The following is a 20,753-nucleotide window of genomic DNA, read 5'->3' as shown; positions in this document are numbered from 1 at the left end:
TCTCATTTTTGAGACGTTTGTATTCCTTTTTGCCTGCTTCATTTACTGCATTTTTATATTTTCTCCTTTCATCAATTAAATTCAATATTTCTTCTGTAACCCAAGGATTTCTATTAGCCCTCGTCTTTTTACCTACTTGATGGACTGCTGCCTTCACTACTTCATCCCTCAGAGCTACCCATTCTTCTTCTACTGTATTTCTTTCCCCCATTCCTGTCAATTGTTCCCTTATGCTCTCCATCAAAATCTGTACAACCTCTGGTTCTTTCAGTTCATCCAGGTCCCATCTCCTTAAATTCCCACCTTTTTGCAGTTTCTTCAGTTTCAATCTGCAGTTCATAACCTATAGATTGTGGTCAGAATCCACATCTGCCCCTGGAAATGTCTTACAATTTAAAACCTGGTTCCTAAATCTCTATCTTACCATTATATAATCTATCTGATACCTTTTAGTATCTCCAGAATTCTTCCAGGTATACAACCTTCTTTTATGATTCTTGAACCAAGTGTTAGCTATGATTAAGTTATGGTCTGTGCAAAATTCTACAAGGCGGCTTCCTCTTTCATTTCTTCCCCCCAATCCATATTCACCTACTATGTTTCCTTCTCTCCCTTTTCCTACTGATGAATTGCAGTCACCCATGACTATTAAATTTTCGTCTCCCTTCACTACCTGAATAATTTCTTTTATCTCGTCATACATTTCACCAATTTCTTCATCATCTGCAGAGCTAGTTGGCATATAAACTTGTACTACTGTAGTAGGCATGGGCTTTGTGTCTATCTTGGCCACAATAATGCGTTCACTATGCTGTTTGTAGTAGCTTACCCGCACTCCTATTTTTTTATTCATTATTAAACCTACTCCTGCATTACCCCTATTTGATTTTGTATTTATAAGCCTGTAATTACCTGACCAAAAGTCTTGTTCCTCCTGCCACCGAACTTCACTAATTCCCACTATATCTAACTTTAACCTATCCATTTCCCTTTTTAAATTTTCTAACCTACCTGCCCGATTAAGGGATTTGACATTCCACGCTCCGATCCGTAGAACACCAGTTTTCTTTCTCCTGATAACGACGTCCTCTTGAGTAGTCCCCCCCAGAGATCCGAATGGGGGACTATTTTACCTCCGGAATATTTTACCCAAGAGGACGTCATCATCATTTATCCATACAGTAAAGCTGCATGTCCTCGGGAAAAATTACGGCCGTAATTTCCCCTTGCTTTCAGCCGTTCGCAGTACCAGCACAGCAAGGCCGTTTTGGTTAATGTTACAAGGCCAGATCAGTCAATCATCCAGACTGTTGCCCCTGCAACTACTGAAAAGGCTGCTGCCCCTCTTCAGGAACCACACGTTTGTCTGGCCTCTCAACAGATACCCCTCCGTTGTGGTTGCACCTACGGTACGGCCATCTGTATCGCTGAGGCACGCAAGCCTCCCCACCAATGGCGAGGTCCATGGTTCATGGGGGGAGCAATTAAATAAGAAATCAAATCTGTTCTCCTAGCTGCAATCTGAACTAGGACCTTTGTATTTCTAGTGCCTATCGAGCTCTCTGGGAACCAGGGCTGGAAAAGTATTTTTTGTATGTTGTTGTGTGTGTGTGTGTGTGTGTGTGTGTGTGTGTGTGTGTGTGTGTGTTGTATTTCTAGTGCCCGTGTTGAGCTCTCTGGGAACCAGGGCTGGAAAAGTATTTTTTTGTGTGTGTGTGTGTGTGTGTGTGTGTGTGTGTGTGGAGAGGGAGGATGATGGTTTAAACTCACATCCGGACATCCTGATTTAGGTTTTCCATGATTCCCAAATTTGCTTCACATAAATGCTGGGATGGTTTCTTTGAAAGGGCAAGGCTAACTTCCTTCCGCATCCTTCCGTAATTTGATGGGACCGGTGACCTCGCTGTTTAGTCCCCTCTCCCAAATCAATCAACTAGCCAACCAGTCTCGCTGAACTTATCGGGATGTCCTGTGAGACAATGCCTCTGGTGCCAAAATAGTTTTTATGCAGCATAGAAAGCACTGAGAACAATTACATGCAACCCAAACAGAGAATCGTGCTGGCCACATTTCAAAGAACTAAAATTGACCATGCATACTCTGGTCTTTGTTTGTTTGTTCTCTCAATAAAGAGCAGCCCAAGACTTTAACTTGCATAAGTTCTGTCCATAATTCTGTAACAAGGAACAGAAATAATGCAAGTTTAGAATATACTAGATTAAGTAAGTTCCACAATAGTTCTAAATATACTAGCACAAAGTAGTATAATGAACTATGCCAATGAGAGGCCTACCAGGATCTACAGAACCTATTACTTGACTGCTGTTTTTAATGCATAGTTATTAATGTTAAATTTATTACTGTATACGTTCATGAGGGCAGTTATTAGAACCCACAGCAGCCAGAGACAGTGGTCGTGTGTGTGTGTGTGTGTGTGTGTGTGTGTGAGAGAGAGAGAGAGAGAGAGAGAGAGAGAGAGAGAGAGAGAGAGAGAGTTTTCTACATTGGAAGAGGAACTTTTGGCCAAAAGCTAAAATATATAGCAGTCTTTCCGTTGTGCCTGCCTGTGAATCAGCGTCTCCTTTATACAGTGAGTAGCAACCTATCATTTTCATAATATTGTTTTATTCCATTCTGGACATTCCATTGTTTGATTCTGTTTAGGATAGTTTCACATGCTTTATGATGTGGAGTCCTGGTAGCATGTGCCCCAAATCTGGGTAAAATGTATTTGTGATATCCATAAATGTAAGATAGTAGTTTAATAGAAACTTGAGTAAGAGGCCATAATATGACCTGCATAATGTATACTGGAGCTGTATGGTGGTGTACGTGTCTATTCTACAGGTTCATGTGCTTCAAGATCATCTTCTTAACAAATATGGTTCTACAGTCGTATTTGGTACACAGTTGGTGTCACTGCCTCCCAGGATACCAGAATAGTGACATGAACTGTGTATATAGTGCACCACATTGCACTGAAGTCACCAATTCATTCTGCCATATTATCATCCTTTTAGCTAACTAAAGAATAACTCATTTATAATGTAACACACTGTTAGGACGTAATTGTCACGGTACTGTCATCACCCTGAAAAAATATGAAGTGATTGTCACAGACTTCACAGTTGCACTTGGCTCTGTCCATTAGGGTCATGAAGCAGCCATTCATGGAATTCTTATGGATATCTGTAAACTTTTTATGTTACATGAATCATATACTATGGACCTACTGCGAGCTGTCTCTGGAAGTGGAAAAAAGCCAATGGTGTACATAAGTTATTTGTCTAGAGTGGAACCTTGTACAAAAGTGAAATGTGAATGACAAACAGTTCAGACAGGAAGAGGAAAGAAGCTTTTGGAATGTGGTGCTACAAAAAAATAATGAAGATTTTAATGGGTAAATCAGACTTTTAGTGAGATGGTACTGAATCGAAATGGGGATAATAGAAATTTATAGCACAGATTGACTGTAAGAAGAAATTGAGGTTTTTGTGTATGTGTGTATGTGGTAGAAGGGGGGTAAAAACTGTAAAGGCTGACTACAGTAAGCAGCAGCACCAAACCAGTCTTCAGACTGAAGACCCAGCAACAAAATATGCTTGCTATATTATAATCTAATATATTAATTTTATAAATTCTGTGAAGATACTGGACAATGAAGTACACGGAGTTACATGACAGATGGTTCTTTAATCAAGTCTTAAACTTAACTAAACCACCCAATGATTGCAGTTGTATAAATTCACCATGCCACAGCTTGCTATGACAATGCTGTCATTTTTTTATGTTTGTAATTCTTTGTTCTATTGCCTCATAACCCTGGACAAATAAATCAGTTTGAAAAATATAGTGAGTAGATCAATCACTTGTAAGGTTCATGATGTTGATGACCACAACTAGCTTAGTCATCCTTGAATGTCCTGAAGAGCTTGACAATAATACCATTCTGGGAGACTTTTGTTCACTAACCACTATTTCTTCACTAACCACCATGGCTCTGAATTTGCCATCAGTTTTTGTGGATGTAACTGTTTCCCCATTTCTATCACCACTCTGACAATAAGATATTAGTCTATATTCATCTAATTGTACATATATAATTGTAATGATCTCAAAGTGATGTATTGTAAAAATGTAAATGCCATGTGGCTAGGGCCTCCCATCAGGTAGACTGTTCGCCTGGTGCAAGTCTTTCGGGTTGACACCACTTCAGCAACTTGTGTGTTGATGGGGATGAAATGATGATGATTAGGACATCACAACACCCAGTGCCTGAGTGGAGAAAATCTCTGACTCCGCCAGGAATCGAGCCCGGGCCGTTAGGTATGACATTCCATCTCACTGACCACTCAGCGACCAGGGGCGGACTAGTGATGTATTGATAAGCATAACAAATCTGCTAATATCCAGTAACACTTTCACAGCTGTCTATTTGATATTTGTTGTGTCTTCATGCAGACACAATTTCAGAAGTAACACCAGTCAAGTTTTTTTCTGCTTCCACATGAACAGATTCAAAATAGCACTGAATGAAATGTAGAACAGCACAGAGTCTCATAACTATAGAACATATATAATCTCATAGGTGAGCATACAGTGAGCTAGTAAACATAAGTGAGAGGAGGATCCGGCATGTCAGGCTTATATTGGAATGTTGTGCACACGGCTCAGTGCCTGCTACACCGTCTGTCCAGGTTGTGAAGTGACCTCTCTAGGCCAGGCGTGAAGCCACTTTTATCATGCACTATTTGATTACGTGCGCTCATGCTATGGGGTTACAACAATGTTAGAGGTTCATTCTTTTTATTTGCCAAGCTTCTTATGTTTCAGTGGAATATACTAAACGTGTATTCTTTTACAGCTACAATTTCATCCTAACTCCATTGTTTTTGTTGCTAATAACTGCATCATCTGTGACTGTATTTAACTTTGTTGCTCTGTCTTTGACCCTATAGTAAACTCACTAATTGAAGAATGACTTTTCCACATAATCTCAGCTAGTTAGTACTGAAAAATAACTGAAACTGCAAAATCAAATAAACCGAGACATATATTCCACTGCATAATCAGCTCCTTTCTTAATTTAACGCTCATTGTCAGAGTGTTGCACACAAAGCTGCCCCAAATGTCTGGAAAATAGAGCAAGACAGCCTGGTTTGTGAAAAGAGCTAAAAGATCAGTTCTATTAATTATAGGCCAAAATTTATAACATTTGCCTACTACATGAAGTAAAACATATGACATGCTATAATTCAATGAATGTTCTTGAATAAAAAAGGCTTGTTTTCAGAAATTAGCTGATATAGCACACAGCATTGCTCCAGGATTCAGATGGCTAGAGGTTGTGAAGTAGCTGCTTGGTCAACAACCTTAAGTGGCACTGCATGTCCTGCAACAAAGTTTGATTGAATTAAATAGCTGTTTCACAATATGTGCAAGCTAGATCCTCCGTTTGCATCCTTTACTGGAGTGCACAGACTATTTATCAGTTTTTGGTAATCCCTATTATCCTCCTGTATCTGCACATCCCCTTCTTTTGCTACCCAGTTCCACACTTCTGCTCCTGCTTCAGCATGACACACCTCTGTTAATTTTGCAGTCCACCTCACTTCACCCATTGTAAGAAGGCGAAGTAAGTACACCAGAATTCAAATTAAGAACAACTGCCAACATGAGTAACTTTGAAGTAGATATCCTCGGTGTAGTGAAGCAGCTTAAAATTTGTAACAAAGGCAAGGTTTCTGGTCCAGACTGTATACCAGTCAGGTTCCTTTCAGAATATACTGATACAATAGCTCTGTACTTAGCAGTCATATACAACCATTCGCTCTTAGAATTATCTGTACCCAATGACTGGAAAATTGCACAAGTCACACCAGTGCCCAGTAAAGCAAATAGAAGTAATGTGCTGATTACAGACCCCACTAATAATTTGCAATAGGATGTTGGAACATGTACTGTGCTCGAACATTATGAATCATCTCAAAGAAAATGATTTATTGACAAATAGCCTACACGGATTCAGAAAATATCATTTTTGTGAAACACAACTAGCTCTTTACTCTGAATGTAATGAGTGCTATCGACAGGGGATGCCAAATTGATTCCATATTTTGAGATTTCCAGACAGTTTTTGACACTGTTCCTCATCAGCAACTGCTAATCAAATTGCATGTCTCAGTTGTATGATTGGATTCATGATTTCCTGTCAGAGAGGTCACAGTCCATGATAACTGATGGAAAGTCATCAAGTGAAACTGATGGAACATCTGGCATTCCACAAGGAAGTATTGTAGGTCTGTAGTTCATGATCTATGTGCCACCTAGATTTAGGAGGCAATCTGAGCAGTCCTCTCAGTTTGTTTTCAGATGATAATGTCATTTACCATCATGTAAAGTCATCATATGACCAGAATGAATTGCAAAATGAAATAGACAAGATATCTGTATGGCAGTTGACTCTAAGTCATGAAAAGTGTGAAGCCATCCACATGAGCACTAAAAAGAATCTGCTAAATTTCATTACATGACCAATCACGCAATTCTAAAGCCTTTAAACTCAGTTAAATACCTAGGGATTACAATTACAAATATCTTAAATTGGAATGATCACATAGATAATGATGTGGGGACAGCAAACCAAAGGCTGTGATTTATTGACAGAATACTTGGAAAATGTAACAGGTCCACTAAAGAGACAGCTTACACTATGCTTATGTACCCTCTTCTGGAGTGTTGCTGTGCAGTGTAGGAGTCGTATCAGATAGGATTGATGCAGGACATTGAAAAAGTTCAAAGAAGAGCAGCTTGTTTTGTATTGTCACAAAATAGGGGAGAAAGTGCCACAGTGATGATACACGAATTGGGGTGGCAGTCATTAATACAAAGGCGTTTTTTCACTTTGGCAGGACTGTTAAGTGAAATTTCAATCACTAACTTTCTCCACATAGTCTGAAAATATTTTGTTGACACCCACTAACTTAGGGAGAAATGATCGTCATAATAAAATAAGAGAAATCAGAGCTCGCATGGAGAGATTTATGTGTTCATTTTTCCTGTGCGCTGTTTGAGCATGGAATGGTAGAGAATTAGCTTAAAGATGGTTTGGTGAACCCTCTGCCAAGACACTTAATTGTGAATTTCAGAGTAATTGTGTAGGTGTAACAATCACTTCAATCTTTAGCTTAGCCTTCTGCTCAAAATCCTCTGTACTCCTTCTCTGCAACATTTCGTCTAGCATCCCACTACCATATTTCGTGCCTCTCTGTGTAGGTGCTTGCCATCTCTCAACCACACATCTGCAAGTTACTGAAAACAATAATCAGGCTGCAGTGTTTGAAGGTAATGTAGACTGTGTGTGTGTGTGTGTGTGTGTGTGTGTGTGTGTGTGTGTGTGTGTGTTTGTAAGAGGAGTTAGATGTACAGAATGCCATTTTTTGAAAGCTAAGCTAAGCAGTGTACTGACTTTTCTATGTGCACGACTGCTGCTCATTATGTTTCCTATTTAGTGAGTAGTGTTCCTTCTTAATGTACACTTTATATTCCAACCTTGATTTTTCATTGATTTATTTATTGTATCAGTCACTCCATGATTATCTTATATAATGAAAAGAGAGAGAGGTCAGAAAAACAATAATACAAGCAGGTAAAATAATTGAGGGTGGAGCAGCTACGATCCAATATTCATAGAGTTGTAGTCACTAAAGTTAGAAAGATTTTTATTCTTTTTATTTGCTAAATACATTTTTTTCTGTATTTCTTGTGTTACTAAACAGTCAGGCGAAGATCTGCTTGTCTTCAATCACAATTTCATTTCCAAGGTACTTTCTTTTATAGAAGATTCAGAATAATTTCGAAGGTCATGAATAAATTGATTTACTAAATTGATACTTTGTAATTTTCATATATTAACACAATCTTCATGTGTTCCAGTTTTGCACGTTCCTGGGTGCCTGCATTGTCCCCTTTGCCTTCATCATTGTATGGGAACTGACACACTCCTTAAAGGCTGCAACTTTTTCAGCCTCTTTTATTTTGTATGGTAAGTAGTAGTACACTTTCATGTAATACAGCGAACTATAACTTTTGACAATATGCTGATGGGAGAAATATCACAACACAAAAAAATAATTAATGTAGAGTAATGAAATTGTGAGAATACAATTGTCAAGATAACATAGTTAAGCCACTAATGTTGCAAGATCACAGGTTAATGTATGTGCGAGATAATCCAGTGCAAATGTGAAATTCTGGTACACTGATAACTGGTGTAACTGCCAGAATGTTGAATGCCAGCTTGCAAATGAGAACACATCATGTTGTACAGGTGCTGGATGTCAGTTTATGGGATGGAATTCCATGCCTGTTGCACTTGGTTGATCAATACATGGACGGTTAATGCTGTTTGTGGATGATGCTGGAATTGTCGTCTGAAGATGTCCCGTGTATGCTTGACTGGAGTCAGATCTGGTTGACTGGAGACAGATCTGGTGCTCGAGCAGGCCAAAGCAACATGTCAACACTCTGTAGACTGGCATATGGGTGTGCGTTATCCTGTTGGAAAACACCCCCTGGAATACTGTTCATGAATGTCACAAAACAGTTCAAATCACCAGATTTATGTACAAATTTGCAGTCAAGGTGTGTGGAATAACCATGAGAGTGCACCTGCTGTCATACGAAATTGCACCCTAGGCCAAAACTCCTGGTGTAGGTCCAGTGTGTTAAGCGTGCAGCCAGGTTGGTTTCTGGCCCTCAACTGGCCTCCTCCTAACCAGCACACAACCATTACTGGAACTGAGTCAGAACCAGCTTTCATCAGGGAACACAACAGACCTCCACCCTGCCATCCAATGGTCTCTCACTTGACACCATTGGAGTCGCAAATGGTGGTCAATAGAATGAGCACTACAGGTCGTCTGGCTCAGAGCTGTCCTTGAAGTGGCCAATTTGTAACAGTTTGTTGTTGTGTCACTGGAGTGCCAACTGCTATTCAAATTGCTGCTGCAGATGCAGTACAATGCACCAGAGGCATACACCAAACACAATGGTTATCCCTTATGGTAGTGCCACATCGTCATCTAGAGCCCGATCTTCTTGTGAGCATACTGCCTCATGACTATTGCTGCCAGCAATCATTTCCAGTGGCTGCTTTCTTGTCAAGTCTCTCTGCAGTATCGCAGAAAGAGCACCCAGCTTCTCGTAGCCCTATTTCGTGACCTCACTCAAAGTGTTGAGTGGTGTTGATAATGGCATATTTGTCACTTTAAAAGCCTTCTTGACTGACATCAACCCATGATGTCCAGTCATAAAGGTAACTAATACCCATGACTGCTACAGCATGTATTTAAAGGTAATGTTATATGCATCCTCACAGTGGTGCTACCAGCACTACTCTTATGCAGCTGATAGGAAGTTTGAATAGATATTATCTTTCAGATGTAGAAACACACCTACCAACTTCTGTTTATATCCCACAACTCGTTCTTGGTGTTGCAATTTTTTCCCATCAGTGTAGATGGACAGTAAGCTGTACAAAATGTTACCAAAGTACTACAATATATACTAACATTATGGTTAAATATCAGTAGACTTGTAGTTAGTGCACTGCATGTAGCAAATATTGTATGTGCATATAATGCTTACATGTATTTTTTATTTCAACAGATGTTGGGATTCTCACTCTTACACAGTATATATTATTAGACCCAATTCTACTACATTTTGTTATGGGGTCTGTTCTTGGAATGGTCAAATTCCATTCATATAGAGACAGGTAAGGTTTCTGTATTATATTGTTGATGTAGTTGTTGTAAGGCGAGTAGATGACTAAAATGTTCTTTAAAAAAAATTGCTATTCGTATGACAGCAAGGAGATAAACTACTGAGAAAAAAGAGTTACGGGAGACAAAGGCACTTTCCTGAAGATCCAATTAAGCAGAGAATGAAAGACCATAAAGTTGAGAAACTGCAGTGGAGGGATACAGAGACTGATTTTCGTTTCTTTTTTTTATTTCTCTTGAATTGTAGTACTGGATGGCTTCCTTGTTGAATGATTGAAAAATACCACTTTAAACAAAAATTTCTTCTGTTTTCCACCCAAAGGAAATCAAGGTGCTGTAATTTCATTGTGTTTACAACTACTGTATATATTTTTAGCATTTGAATGTGACAGGGAAAGAAAAGAAATCTGTAGTATTTGGTAAATTTCAAAACATGCAGGTATTTAATAAGCTTCAAAATGTGTAGACCTAGAAAACTGCTACTTTGACCACAAGATGGTACAATAATAATAAACTGTACTTAGAAAAATTTTATCTGGTAAGCTATGAGCCTTCATGTTCTCCCTTATCCAATCAAGCACCCTTAGAGATCCTCTTTTCATCACTCATGATCTACATACGTGTTCTGCGAGCCACTGTATGGTGCATTGGAGAGGGCACCTTGTACCACTACTAGTTACTTCCCTTCCTGTTCCACTTGCAAAACAAAGTGAGGGAAGCATGATTGTCTAAAAGTCTTCATATGATCCCTGATCTCTCTACTCTTATCTTCTTGGGCCTTATGCAAAATGTGTGTTGGCTGCAGTAGAATCATTCTGCTGTTGGCCTCAAATGCCAGTTGTATAAATCTTCGCAACAGTCCCTTGCAAAAATAGCATCATCTGCCAGGGATTCCCATTTGAGTTCACAAAGCATCTCCATAATATTTGTGCGCTGATCAAACCTTCCAGTAAAAAATCTACCAGCACACTGCTGAATTGCTTCATTGTCTTCCTTTAATCTGAGCTGGTGGAGATCACAAACACTCAAACAGTATTCCAGAATGTGTTCTACATGACATCTCCTTTATGGATTAGCTACACTTTCCCAAATTCTCCCAATAATGTGAAGCTGAACATTCACTTTCCCTACAACCAACCTGATGTGCTCATTCCATTTCATATTGCTTTGCAACATTACATCTAGATATTTAAACAAAGTGACTGTCAAGCTGCATCCTACTAATGCTATATTGGATGATACAGGACCCATTTTTCTACTCATCCTCATTAACTTACATTTTTCTGCATTTAGGGCAAGCTGCCAGTCATCACCTCAACTAGAATTTTTTTCTAAGTCATCTTGTATATTTGTAGTCACTCAATGACGACACATTTCTGTACACCACAGTGTCATCAGCAAACAGCCATAAACTGCTGCTCACCCTGTCTGTCAGCTCATTTATGTGTATAGAGAATAAAAGCAGCTCTCCTGGCAATGCCCTTGTCTCTGATGAATACTCACTATGGAGGACCACGTACTGGTTTATACGGGGTTATCATAATTAATGGCATAAACACATACAGTTGAAAGTACACGATACTAGAAACAAAAAAGTCTCTGTAAACAGAGGGTCAAAAATGCATAGCTTAAGAGCTACAAGCAATTTTTCATCTTCAACACTGTGAAAAAATCTCTTCTACTGCAAGTTCTTTGCTTCTTATGTTTTGGGAAGTCGTAATATGGACCAGAATAAGGAAAAAATGTCCAATGAACATGTGCTCTAAAACACATACCTTAAAAGTTACAAGCACTTGATCATTAGAAGAGTTGTGTTTCAAAGTAGCAAAGATGAACAAGTGTTCATAGCTCTTACGGAATGCATTTTAGAGCACATGTTTACTGAACTTTTTTTTTTTGGTCCATAGTACCAGTTCCCAAAGTATGGAAAGCAAAGAACTTGCAGTAGAAGACATTTGTTTCACAGTATCAAAGATGAAAAATTGCCCGTAGCTCTTAAGGTATGTATTTTCGACCCTATGTTTACTGAGACTTTTTTGCTTCTAGTACTGTGCACTTTCGACTATATGCATTTACGCCATTAATTATGCTACACCCTGTATTACTTAAAAAGTCTTCGAGCCACTCTCATATCTGGAAACATAAACCATATGGTTGGATCTTTGTCAACAGTCTGCAATGGTGCACTATATCAAATACTTTCCGGAAACCTAGAAATATAGAATCTGCCTGTTGCCCTCCATCAATGGGTTCAGAATGGCATGTGAGAAAAGGGGAAGCTGAGTTTCACACAAGCAATCCTTTCTAAATCCAAACAAAACAAGAGGAACAGAGAAGGGGAAAACACTGGGCGGTGCATTGACAGAGAGCAATGCACAATGACTGTACATAACATGCTTGATTTCAGTGGCTGCTTCACAACCTGGGCTGTCTGGATCCTCCCTTCTACCACCAGCTTTTCTGAACTGCGGAGCTGGGAGCTATCCCTACGTCATATTCTCCTCTCCCAAAAATTTCCCAGCCTCAATCTGAGGTAAACTACTGTCCTCTCACCCTCCCTATTCACATTTGATCACCCTGATTGTGTGCTACACCCTGCCAATGCATCCACCCTTCTTTCTTCTACCCTGCTCCTTCCCTTTTCTACTGCCCCCCTCCCCCTGTGCCCCTGTCCCACTGCCACCTGACAGTGTGCCTGGCAGTCTGCTCATGCTGCTATCTAGTCATTGCATGCTCAACCAGGCAGCACTTGTCTCTCCCCCTGCCCGTACTCTGCTATACCTCCCCCTTCCCCACCCAACTTCAGATTGTTGCTTTTATTCAGTATTATAGTAACATTCGAGTTGGAGGTACCAGAGCTTATGGTCATTTGTGCATGAAGTGTGCCTGCTTGTGGGAATGTGTGTGTGTTTTCTTTCCTGAAGGAGGCTGTGGCCAAAAGCAATAATATGTAACAGTCTTTTCATTGTCCCTGTCTGCAATCTAACATGTCATCTTTACAGTGAGTAGCAGTCTATCCTTTTCCTAATATTGTTCGTATTCCATCTACAACTTTCTGTTGTTTGATTCCTGTACAACAGGACTGATTACACACTAACACGTAGCAGCAGTACTGAAAGAATTTTATCTAGCGAGAAAGGTAATTGGTACTGAGGAGACTTATGTAAAAATTAGCAAAAGAGATAATGAAAGAAAATGCAGTGAAGAGAAACAGCAAGAATGAAGCAAACTAGAAAATTGTTGGCAAGGGGCAAATATATTATTTTGCCATTGGATAAGTTACACTATTGATATCAGGAAAAGTTTCAGTTGGGTTGATTTGGGGGAAGAGACGAAACAGTGAGATCATCGGTTTCATCAGATTAGGGAAGGATGGGAAAGGAAGTCAGCCATGCCCTGTCAAAGGAACCATCCTGGCACTTACCTGAAGCAATTTAGGGAAATCACAGAAAACCTAAATCAGGATGGCCAGATGCAGAATTGAACAGTCATACTCCCAAATGCGAGTCCAGTGTGCTAACCATTGCGCCAACCTCGCTCGGTAAAAGTTTTTATTCTCATCTCGAATGCAGCGTGTCTTTTATATTACATACGGATTACTGGGTAGTTTATTCCACAGATTATGGCTAAAATATATGAGGGGATGGAACCAGATTAAGAATTATTCATAGTTTCAATCAAGATGCTGAATTTGTCTGATTGTGTATTGCACATGTTGAATAATAATAGGTATTTTGCAGTGTGAGGAGGGGACTAATGTTATTATATAACCAAATGTCATGCCACATTACATGTGAATATTCATGGATAGCTTAATTTATCTGCAGTTTCACTATTTTTATTATGATGAACGACACTATATTAGCATAGTTTTGGAGTATTAATAACAGGACTAGTTTTTGATTTATTTTTCTAAATTTTTTAATTTCAAATAAAGAAGGGAGATAGATACTGGTTGCTGTTAACAGTCTATTCTGCCAAATATAGATGCTCATCCAGTATTATCCCAATTTATTTATTTATTTTTTATTTGCTTACATAGTTTACACCCACATTGGAGCACTAAAATAAAAAATAATACAACAGAGTCTACAATGATTAAGTTTAGGTCTTAGCAGTCAGCAATGTCTTCATTTCTCAAAATTTCTTCATTCGCTATGATCTGGCTGCTCATTCTTCTGCAGATAAGACATACTTCTTCTGATCTGATGGTTTGAATGCCAGCCGTGTGTATTTGTTCTTCAGAAGCAGTTACTCTTCTCTGTGTTGAAGTTGGTGTGTGGTGATGTTCAATTCATCCAGATCACTTTGTACTTCGTTAAACCAGATGTTTTTGGTTTTACTGTTCCAGAAGTAGTCAAAAAGTTGCTTCAGGATTCTAGTTTTCGGTAGGCGAGATATGTGGCCGAAAAATGCATTGTATCAATAATGGATTCACTTTCTTTGTACACTACTGAATTGGGCAAAAGTCTCCACTGCCCATTAACTTGATGTTTTTTGCTGATAATTGTTCAGAGTATTCTTCTATCAACTTTCTGCAATTTTTCAGTTGTTGCTTGAGTATGTAGTTTGAATAGTGTTTCACCTGCATATGTTGCTTCTGGTTTAACAACGGAGGAGTAATGTCAAAATTTAGCATTTATTAAGCACATCATTTGTTGTAGGTTGGCCATATGGTTCTCTGCGCTCACTGTAGTTTTAATGTACTACTATCTATTGATGCTCTTTCATTAGCATTCCAGCACCTCACCAAGATATTTAAACTTTTTTTCTACTTTAAATTTTTGATCATTATGGGGTATGATAAGGAATGTGTCAACTGGGAAGCTAGGCATCATTTCTGTTTTCTCAAACAAAATTTGCCATCCAGCCTTTGCCATTAATCGTTCTAGTTGTTCTGTCTGAACCTTTGCTTCATCAATATTGTTTGTTAACAGCGCCAAATCATCTGCAAATCTTTCTTCCAATATTAACAGATGATGGGCATATCGCGTTCCATTCACGCAAGATTTTCTCCAGCGCACAATTGAACAGTAATGGAGATAATCAATCGCCTTGTCGAAGGCCAGTATGAATATCAAAAGGTTCAGAGAATTCATTTCTGAACCTTACTGTAGCCTTGGTATTTCGAAGGGTGACTGCAACGAGGTTGACAAGTTTCTGATGTAAACCAAATTCTTTAAGAATTGACAGTAGAGATTCACGGTGGATACTACCATAGGCTCTTTTAAAATTGACAAAGGTGATCACTAGCTTCTTGTTCCTGACCCTTTGATATTTCATTATCCATTTGAGACTAATAATTTGATCAGGAGAGCTTTGTCCTGGATGAAAGCCTCCCTGATATTTGCCTAGTTCACCATCAAGCTGTTCATGAATTCTGAAATATAGAACCTTGGAAAAAATTTATAAGTAATATCCAGCAGGGATATACCCCTATAATTATTTGGATCTGATCTATCTCCTTTTTTGTGAAGTGGATGGATTGCTGCAACATTCCATTCCTCTGATAACTTCTTAGTATTCCAAATGTCAGTAAGATGTTTCTGTAAGTTCAGAATAGTTTTTACATTTGCATATTTCCAAAGTTCTGCCACTAGTTGGTTCTCGCCTGCTGCTTTATAATTCCGAAGTGAATTAATCGCTGCTTGTTCTTCATCTGGATGTGGTGGTAAACTCTTTCCAAATGCGTTTTGTTTCTTGGATAGGGGTCAAATTCCAAATGATGTTCAGGCTCCACACTATTTAGTAACTGTTTGAAATATTTAGCCAATATCATTTAATTGTCATAATTGTTATGTGCTACCTTTCTGTTTGTATCCTTCATCATAAGAGTAGGTGGAGCGTATTTTGACTGGTATTGTTTGAGTGTCGGATAGTAATCTCTTGTCTTGTGGCGATTGAAAGCATCCTTGATAGATTTCAGCAAGTCCTTATGAAATTACCTTTTGACCCTTCTAATTTCTTTTGTGGTTGATTGTCTAAAGTTTATTATATTAATTGCTCCCTGGAGCTTTCAGTTATCTTTTTTTGGTCATTTAACCAAATGAATGTTGAATCGCTACATTGCATTCCTCATTCCACCAAACATTTTTCTTGTGTTTCTGTTGTACAGGAGTTACTTCTTCAGCCAAGGCTTTTAATCAATTGACAGTGGCTTCTGGATTGTCACTTAAAGGTATTCTTGATCTCTCATAATATATCTGATTATTAATAATATAACTAGGGTCATATGTTCTCTTTGTATTTAACTTTTGAGGTTTGCTTTATCTTTTAGGTGTCAGTTTGATTTTAATTTTTTAAATGTAGTGGTCTGAATCAACATTGACGTCATGTAGCACTTTAATATTATAGATTCCTTACGGAATTTCTGATCCATGGCTACATGATCTATCTGGAACTCTCCTAGCTTAATGTTAGGGTATTTCCATGTCATTAACTTATGTGGTCTTCTCTTAAACCTTGTTGTCTTCAAAACCAATCCATTTGTAGACAAAATTCAAATAACTGTTGTAAGTTTATGCGCTGATCATCGGCCCACCACACCTCGAAATTTCTTCTCTCATCCTATTTTCGCATTACAGTCTCCAATGTTAGTATCCGGTATGGTCCTTACTAGTTGATCAAGTTCATCCCAAAATTTTTCTGTTCCATCCTTGTCAGTTCTATTTTTAACATTGGTTGGAACATGAATATTTTTCAGTGTGTACCTATTGTTTTCCATCTTAATTGTTAACAGTGCCATTCTTGAGGAATTGGATGAAAAATCCTCAATGGAATCCAATATTCTATTGTGTACCAAGAAACCCACACCAAATTGGGGAACATTTTCTATTACCCTTTCTGCTGGTGGTCCCTTATAAAGTCGATGTACTCCTGATTCGATTGGGTACTGGTCAGTATTGTATAACTCTTGAAGGGCTGTGATAGCTGTGTTCTATTGATCTAAGACATCTGTTAAATGTTTCAATTTACCGACTTTCCTTAAAGAATTAATATTTACTGTTGTAAATACAAAAATCTTCCTGGTTTGTTAAATTTTAGCTCCTTCTTATGTGGAATATGTTGCATGTTTGTTTGTTCGTTCAGTGCGTCACTAGGTGCTCTGACTCGCCTTCGTCCTCTATGTGACACCCCACTGTATCCGAATGGTTCCTTCGCATGGAAAATCTCATTGTGACTGTTCAAACCGGTGGATTCTTTCAATAGAAGACGCCTCATATTTGTTTGATTGTCTGATCACCGATCAAGTGTCTGACCAAGGTCAGGGTTTACAATTCCAGATGTGATCTGGAAAGGTGACGGGTGAACTATGGATGGTAAAAAATGAGATTGATGGGATGTGTGTTTGGTCTACGAGAGCTATTTTATTTCGCTCAAGTCTGCCACCAAGCTGGTGAGGACCCCCCTATCCACCACCTGGGACGTGCCATGTAGGAGTGCACCGCTCCTCCTATTATGGCACCATAACAGGTTCATGGTATTATCCCAATATATTTTATTGTTTTTTGGTAAGATAACTGGGACCCTCAAGAAATATGGGAGGAACTGCTTCATAAAAGATGTTCACTGATAAACTTTGAGTGTGACATGAGGGTCACCTGAGACTTTGTAGGGTTCACTGAGGCTTTGTGTGCATCTTGATATGGAACCAATATCGTCATTCATATCTGAGATGGGAGAAGAATATTGTTAGAACTTAATCTTAGATGCAACATCTGAAGTGTATCTAGTTGGTATTAATAAGGAAAATGATGAACCTATATCAAAAAATGCTGAGAAGACCAAATTTTAAGATTCTAGGTGGGAACTGTGTTTAGCTGGTGGCATGTGACATTTCATATGACATTTAGAGCACTTCATGAGAGAGACAATTATCTGAACATATTCTTGGCTATTGCTTGTGACATTCATACTTGATCAAATGTAACTACTTTTCTGGTGTAGGATGTAGTCACTGTGATCTCTTAGGTAGACAGTGGAAAGTCCACATTGGAATATAAAAAATATTAGAAAAGGACAGATTGCTTTTCCCGGTAAAGATGAAATGAAATATTGAGCTGCAGACTGGCACGATGAAATGACTGTTGCATATTAGCTTTTGACCAAAGCCTTCTTTAGAAAATAGAAGCAAATGCACATTTACACTAGCAAGCACACCTCATATGGACATGACCATTACCTCTGGCCACTCCACCCAGACTGCAACAGAAACATGCTGAGCTGGATCAACAATCCTGAACAGAGCGGGGAAGGGATAGCAGGTTACGAGTGGGGAAGATGACTCAGTGCTGCCTGTGGAGTATGCAGGGACTAGATGTGGTAGGACAGGACTGACAGGTCCAGCTTCAAGAGGCTTTGGGAGAGGAAGAGCGGGAGTTGAAACTGGGAGCGGAAAGGAGAGGACCAGAGAAGAGGAAAATACTGGCGGATGTGCCGGCAGAGAGCAGCCCACAATGAGGATGCAATGAGGCAAATTCTGAGGAGATGACAGGATGGAGAAGACAGAAGTAGTTGTGTGGAGGGTGTCAGGACTGTTGATTACTGTAGGTTGAGGCTAGGATGATTTTGTGAGCAGAGTTGAGGAAAGCTGGTGGTGGAGGGGAGGATCCAGATGGCTCAGGTTATAAAACAGCCATTGAAATCAAGTATGTTATGTACAGCTGAATGTGCCACAGAGTGGTTCACTTCGCTTATGATTGCAGTTTGTTGGTGACCACTGATCCTCATGAACAGCTGGTTGGTAGTCATGCCAATAGAAAAAGCTGAACAATGATTGCAGAGGAGTTGGTGTGTAACAAGGCTGCTTTCAGAGGGACCTGGCCTCTAATGGGATAGGATAAACCCATGACAGAACTGTAATAAGAAGTATTGTGTGGGTGGATTGAGCAGGTCTTGTACACGGGTCTTCCATAGAGATATGATCTGTGGCAAGGGGTTGGGGTTGGGAGTGGCATAGGTACGGACTAGGATGTTGTGGAAGTTGGTTGGGTGATGGAACACCACTTTAGGAGTAGTGGGAAGGATTTTGGATAGGATGTCCTTAATTTCAGGGCTTTGATTATCTATCATCATGCTCTGAAATTATTGATATTGTACCAAAAATCCCCCTCACTCCTCCTGTCGCCCCCAGCCAACCTCCGCAACATCGTAGTCCATTGCTATGCTGCTCCCAATCCAAACGCTTTGCCATTGGGATCACAACCCTGTGGAAGACCCAAGTGGAAGAGCTGCCCAATCCACCCACTCAGCACTTCCTCTTCCAACCCTATCACAGGCTTTTCCTACCCTATCACAGGCCAGGCCACCTGTGAATGCATCCATGCTATACACCAGTTGCAATCATTGTTGAGATTGTTGAGACTGATCTGATTACCAGCCAGCTGTCCACGAGGATGAATGGCCACCCCCAAACTGTTGACAAGACCAAAGTGAATCATCCTGTGGTACAACACACTACTGTATACATGATTTCAGCGGCTGCTTCACAACCCAGGCCATCTGGATTTGCCCCTCCACTGCCATATTTTCTGAACTGTGTGGATAGGAGTTATCCTTGCAACACATTCTCCACTTCCAAAATCATCCCAGCCTTAACCAACGACAACCTGGAGTCCCCACATCCTCCACTCAACTGTTTCTGCCTCCTCTGTCCTGTCACCTCCTCACAATTCACCTCCCGTCACCCTCATTGTATACTGCTCTCTGCTGACACATCCACTTTTCCTCCCCCACAACCCAGCACTGCTCCTGTCAGCCCTTTCTGCAACCAGTCACTGCACACTCTCCCAAGCAGTGCCGATTGCTCTTCCCCAACCCATATCCTGCTATCCCCTCCTCTCCTGCCCCACCCCACTCTGGATTGTTGCTCCTGTTCAGCGCATTTCTTTTCCAGTCTGGCTGGAGTGGCCAGATGTAGTGGTCATGTGTGAGTGAGGTACGCTTGTTTATATGAATGTGTGTGTGCTTCCCTTTTCTGAAGAAGGCTTTAGCTGAAAGTCAATATGTAACACTCTTTTCATCGTGCCTGTCTACAACTCAGCTTGTCATCTTCATGGTGAGTAGCAATCTGTCCTTTTCTAATATTGTTGATATTTTAGTTAGAACTTTTTATAACTAGTTTCAAGACTACTGATTCATCCCAGACTCATCTAATACTTAGAAAGGGGGGAAATATCTTTTCATGACAAGGTTATCAGAGTTGTAGCACACGCTGAGACATGACAGAGGTGGGAAAGTAATTCGGATGAAGCCCTTTCAAATTAATTTATACAGTTTAGGTAAGCCATGGAAATCCTAAATCTGAATAGCATGGTAGGGATTTAAACCTCATCCTTCCTGAATGCAAGCCCAATGTCTTAATCACTGCACTACTTTGGTTTGTCTGGTATTTTTATTTTTATGGGCCTGCAGAAGCTATCTGAAGATTGGAAACATGTAAACATTTCCACTGGACATGTTGTAGTTGTTGTGGTCTTCAGTCCTGAGACTGGTTTGATGCAGCTCTCCATGCTACTCTATCCTGTGCAAGCTTCTTCATCTCCCAGTACCTACTGCAACCTACATCCTTCTGAATTTGCTTAGTGTATTGATCTCTTGGTCTCCCTCTAAGATTTTTACCCTCCACGGTGCCCTCCAATGCTAAATTTGTGATCCCTTGATGCCTCAAAACATGTCCTACCAACCGATCCCTTCTTCTAGTCAAGTTGTGCCACAAACTTCTCTTCTCCCCAATCCTATTCAATACCTCCTCATTAGTTACTTGATCTACCCACCCTTATCTTCAGCATTCTTCTGTAGCACCACATTTCGAAAGCTTCTATTCTCTTCTTGTCCAAACTGGTTATCGTCCATGTTTCACTTCCAGACATGGCTACACTCCATACAAATACTTTCAGAAACGACTTCCTGACACTTAAATCTATACTCGATGTTAACAAATTTCTCTTCATCAGAAACAATTTCCTT

General features: G+C 39.7%; 1 protein-coding gene across 5 annotated transcripts in view; it reads left to right on the top strand.

Annotated features, from left to right (window-relative positions):
- The window catches only part of LOC124612316 (protein O-mannosyl-transferase 2), a 192,500-nt gene that overhangs the window by 92,751 nt on the left and 78,996 nt on the right, over nucleotides 1–20,753 (top strand). For all 5 annotated transcript variants that reach the window (XM_047140443.1, XM_047140444.1, XM_047140445.1 and 2 more), the window contains 2 exons: nucleotides 7,936–8,044; nucleotides 9,670–9,778. In XM_047140443.1, the coding sequence (XP_046996399.1) occupies nucleotides 7,936–8,044; nucleotides 9,670–9,778 (218 nt within the window). The remainder of the gene's footprint in view (nucleotides 1–7,935; nucleotides 8,045–9,669; nucleotides 9,779–20,753) is intronic.

This window comes from Schistocerca americana, chromosome 4 (assembly GCF_021461395.2).
Source record: "Schistocerca americana isolate TAMUIC-IGC-003095 chromosome 4, iqSchAmer2.1, whole genome shotgun sequence".
In the NCBI taxonomy this organism is placed as follows: Eukaryota; Metazoa; Arthropoda; class Insecta; order Orthoptera; family Acrididae; genus Schistocerca; species Schistocerca americana.
The sequence above is the reverse complement of the archived record's forward strand: the minus strand, read 5'-3'. Positions and strand labels throughout refer to the sequence as shown.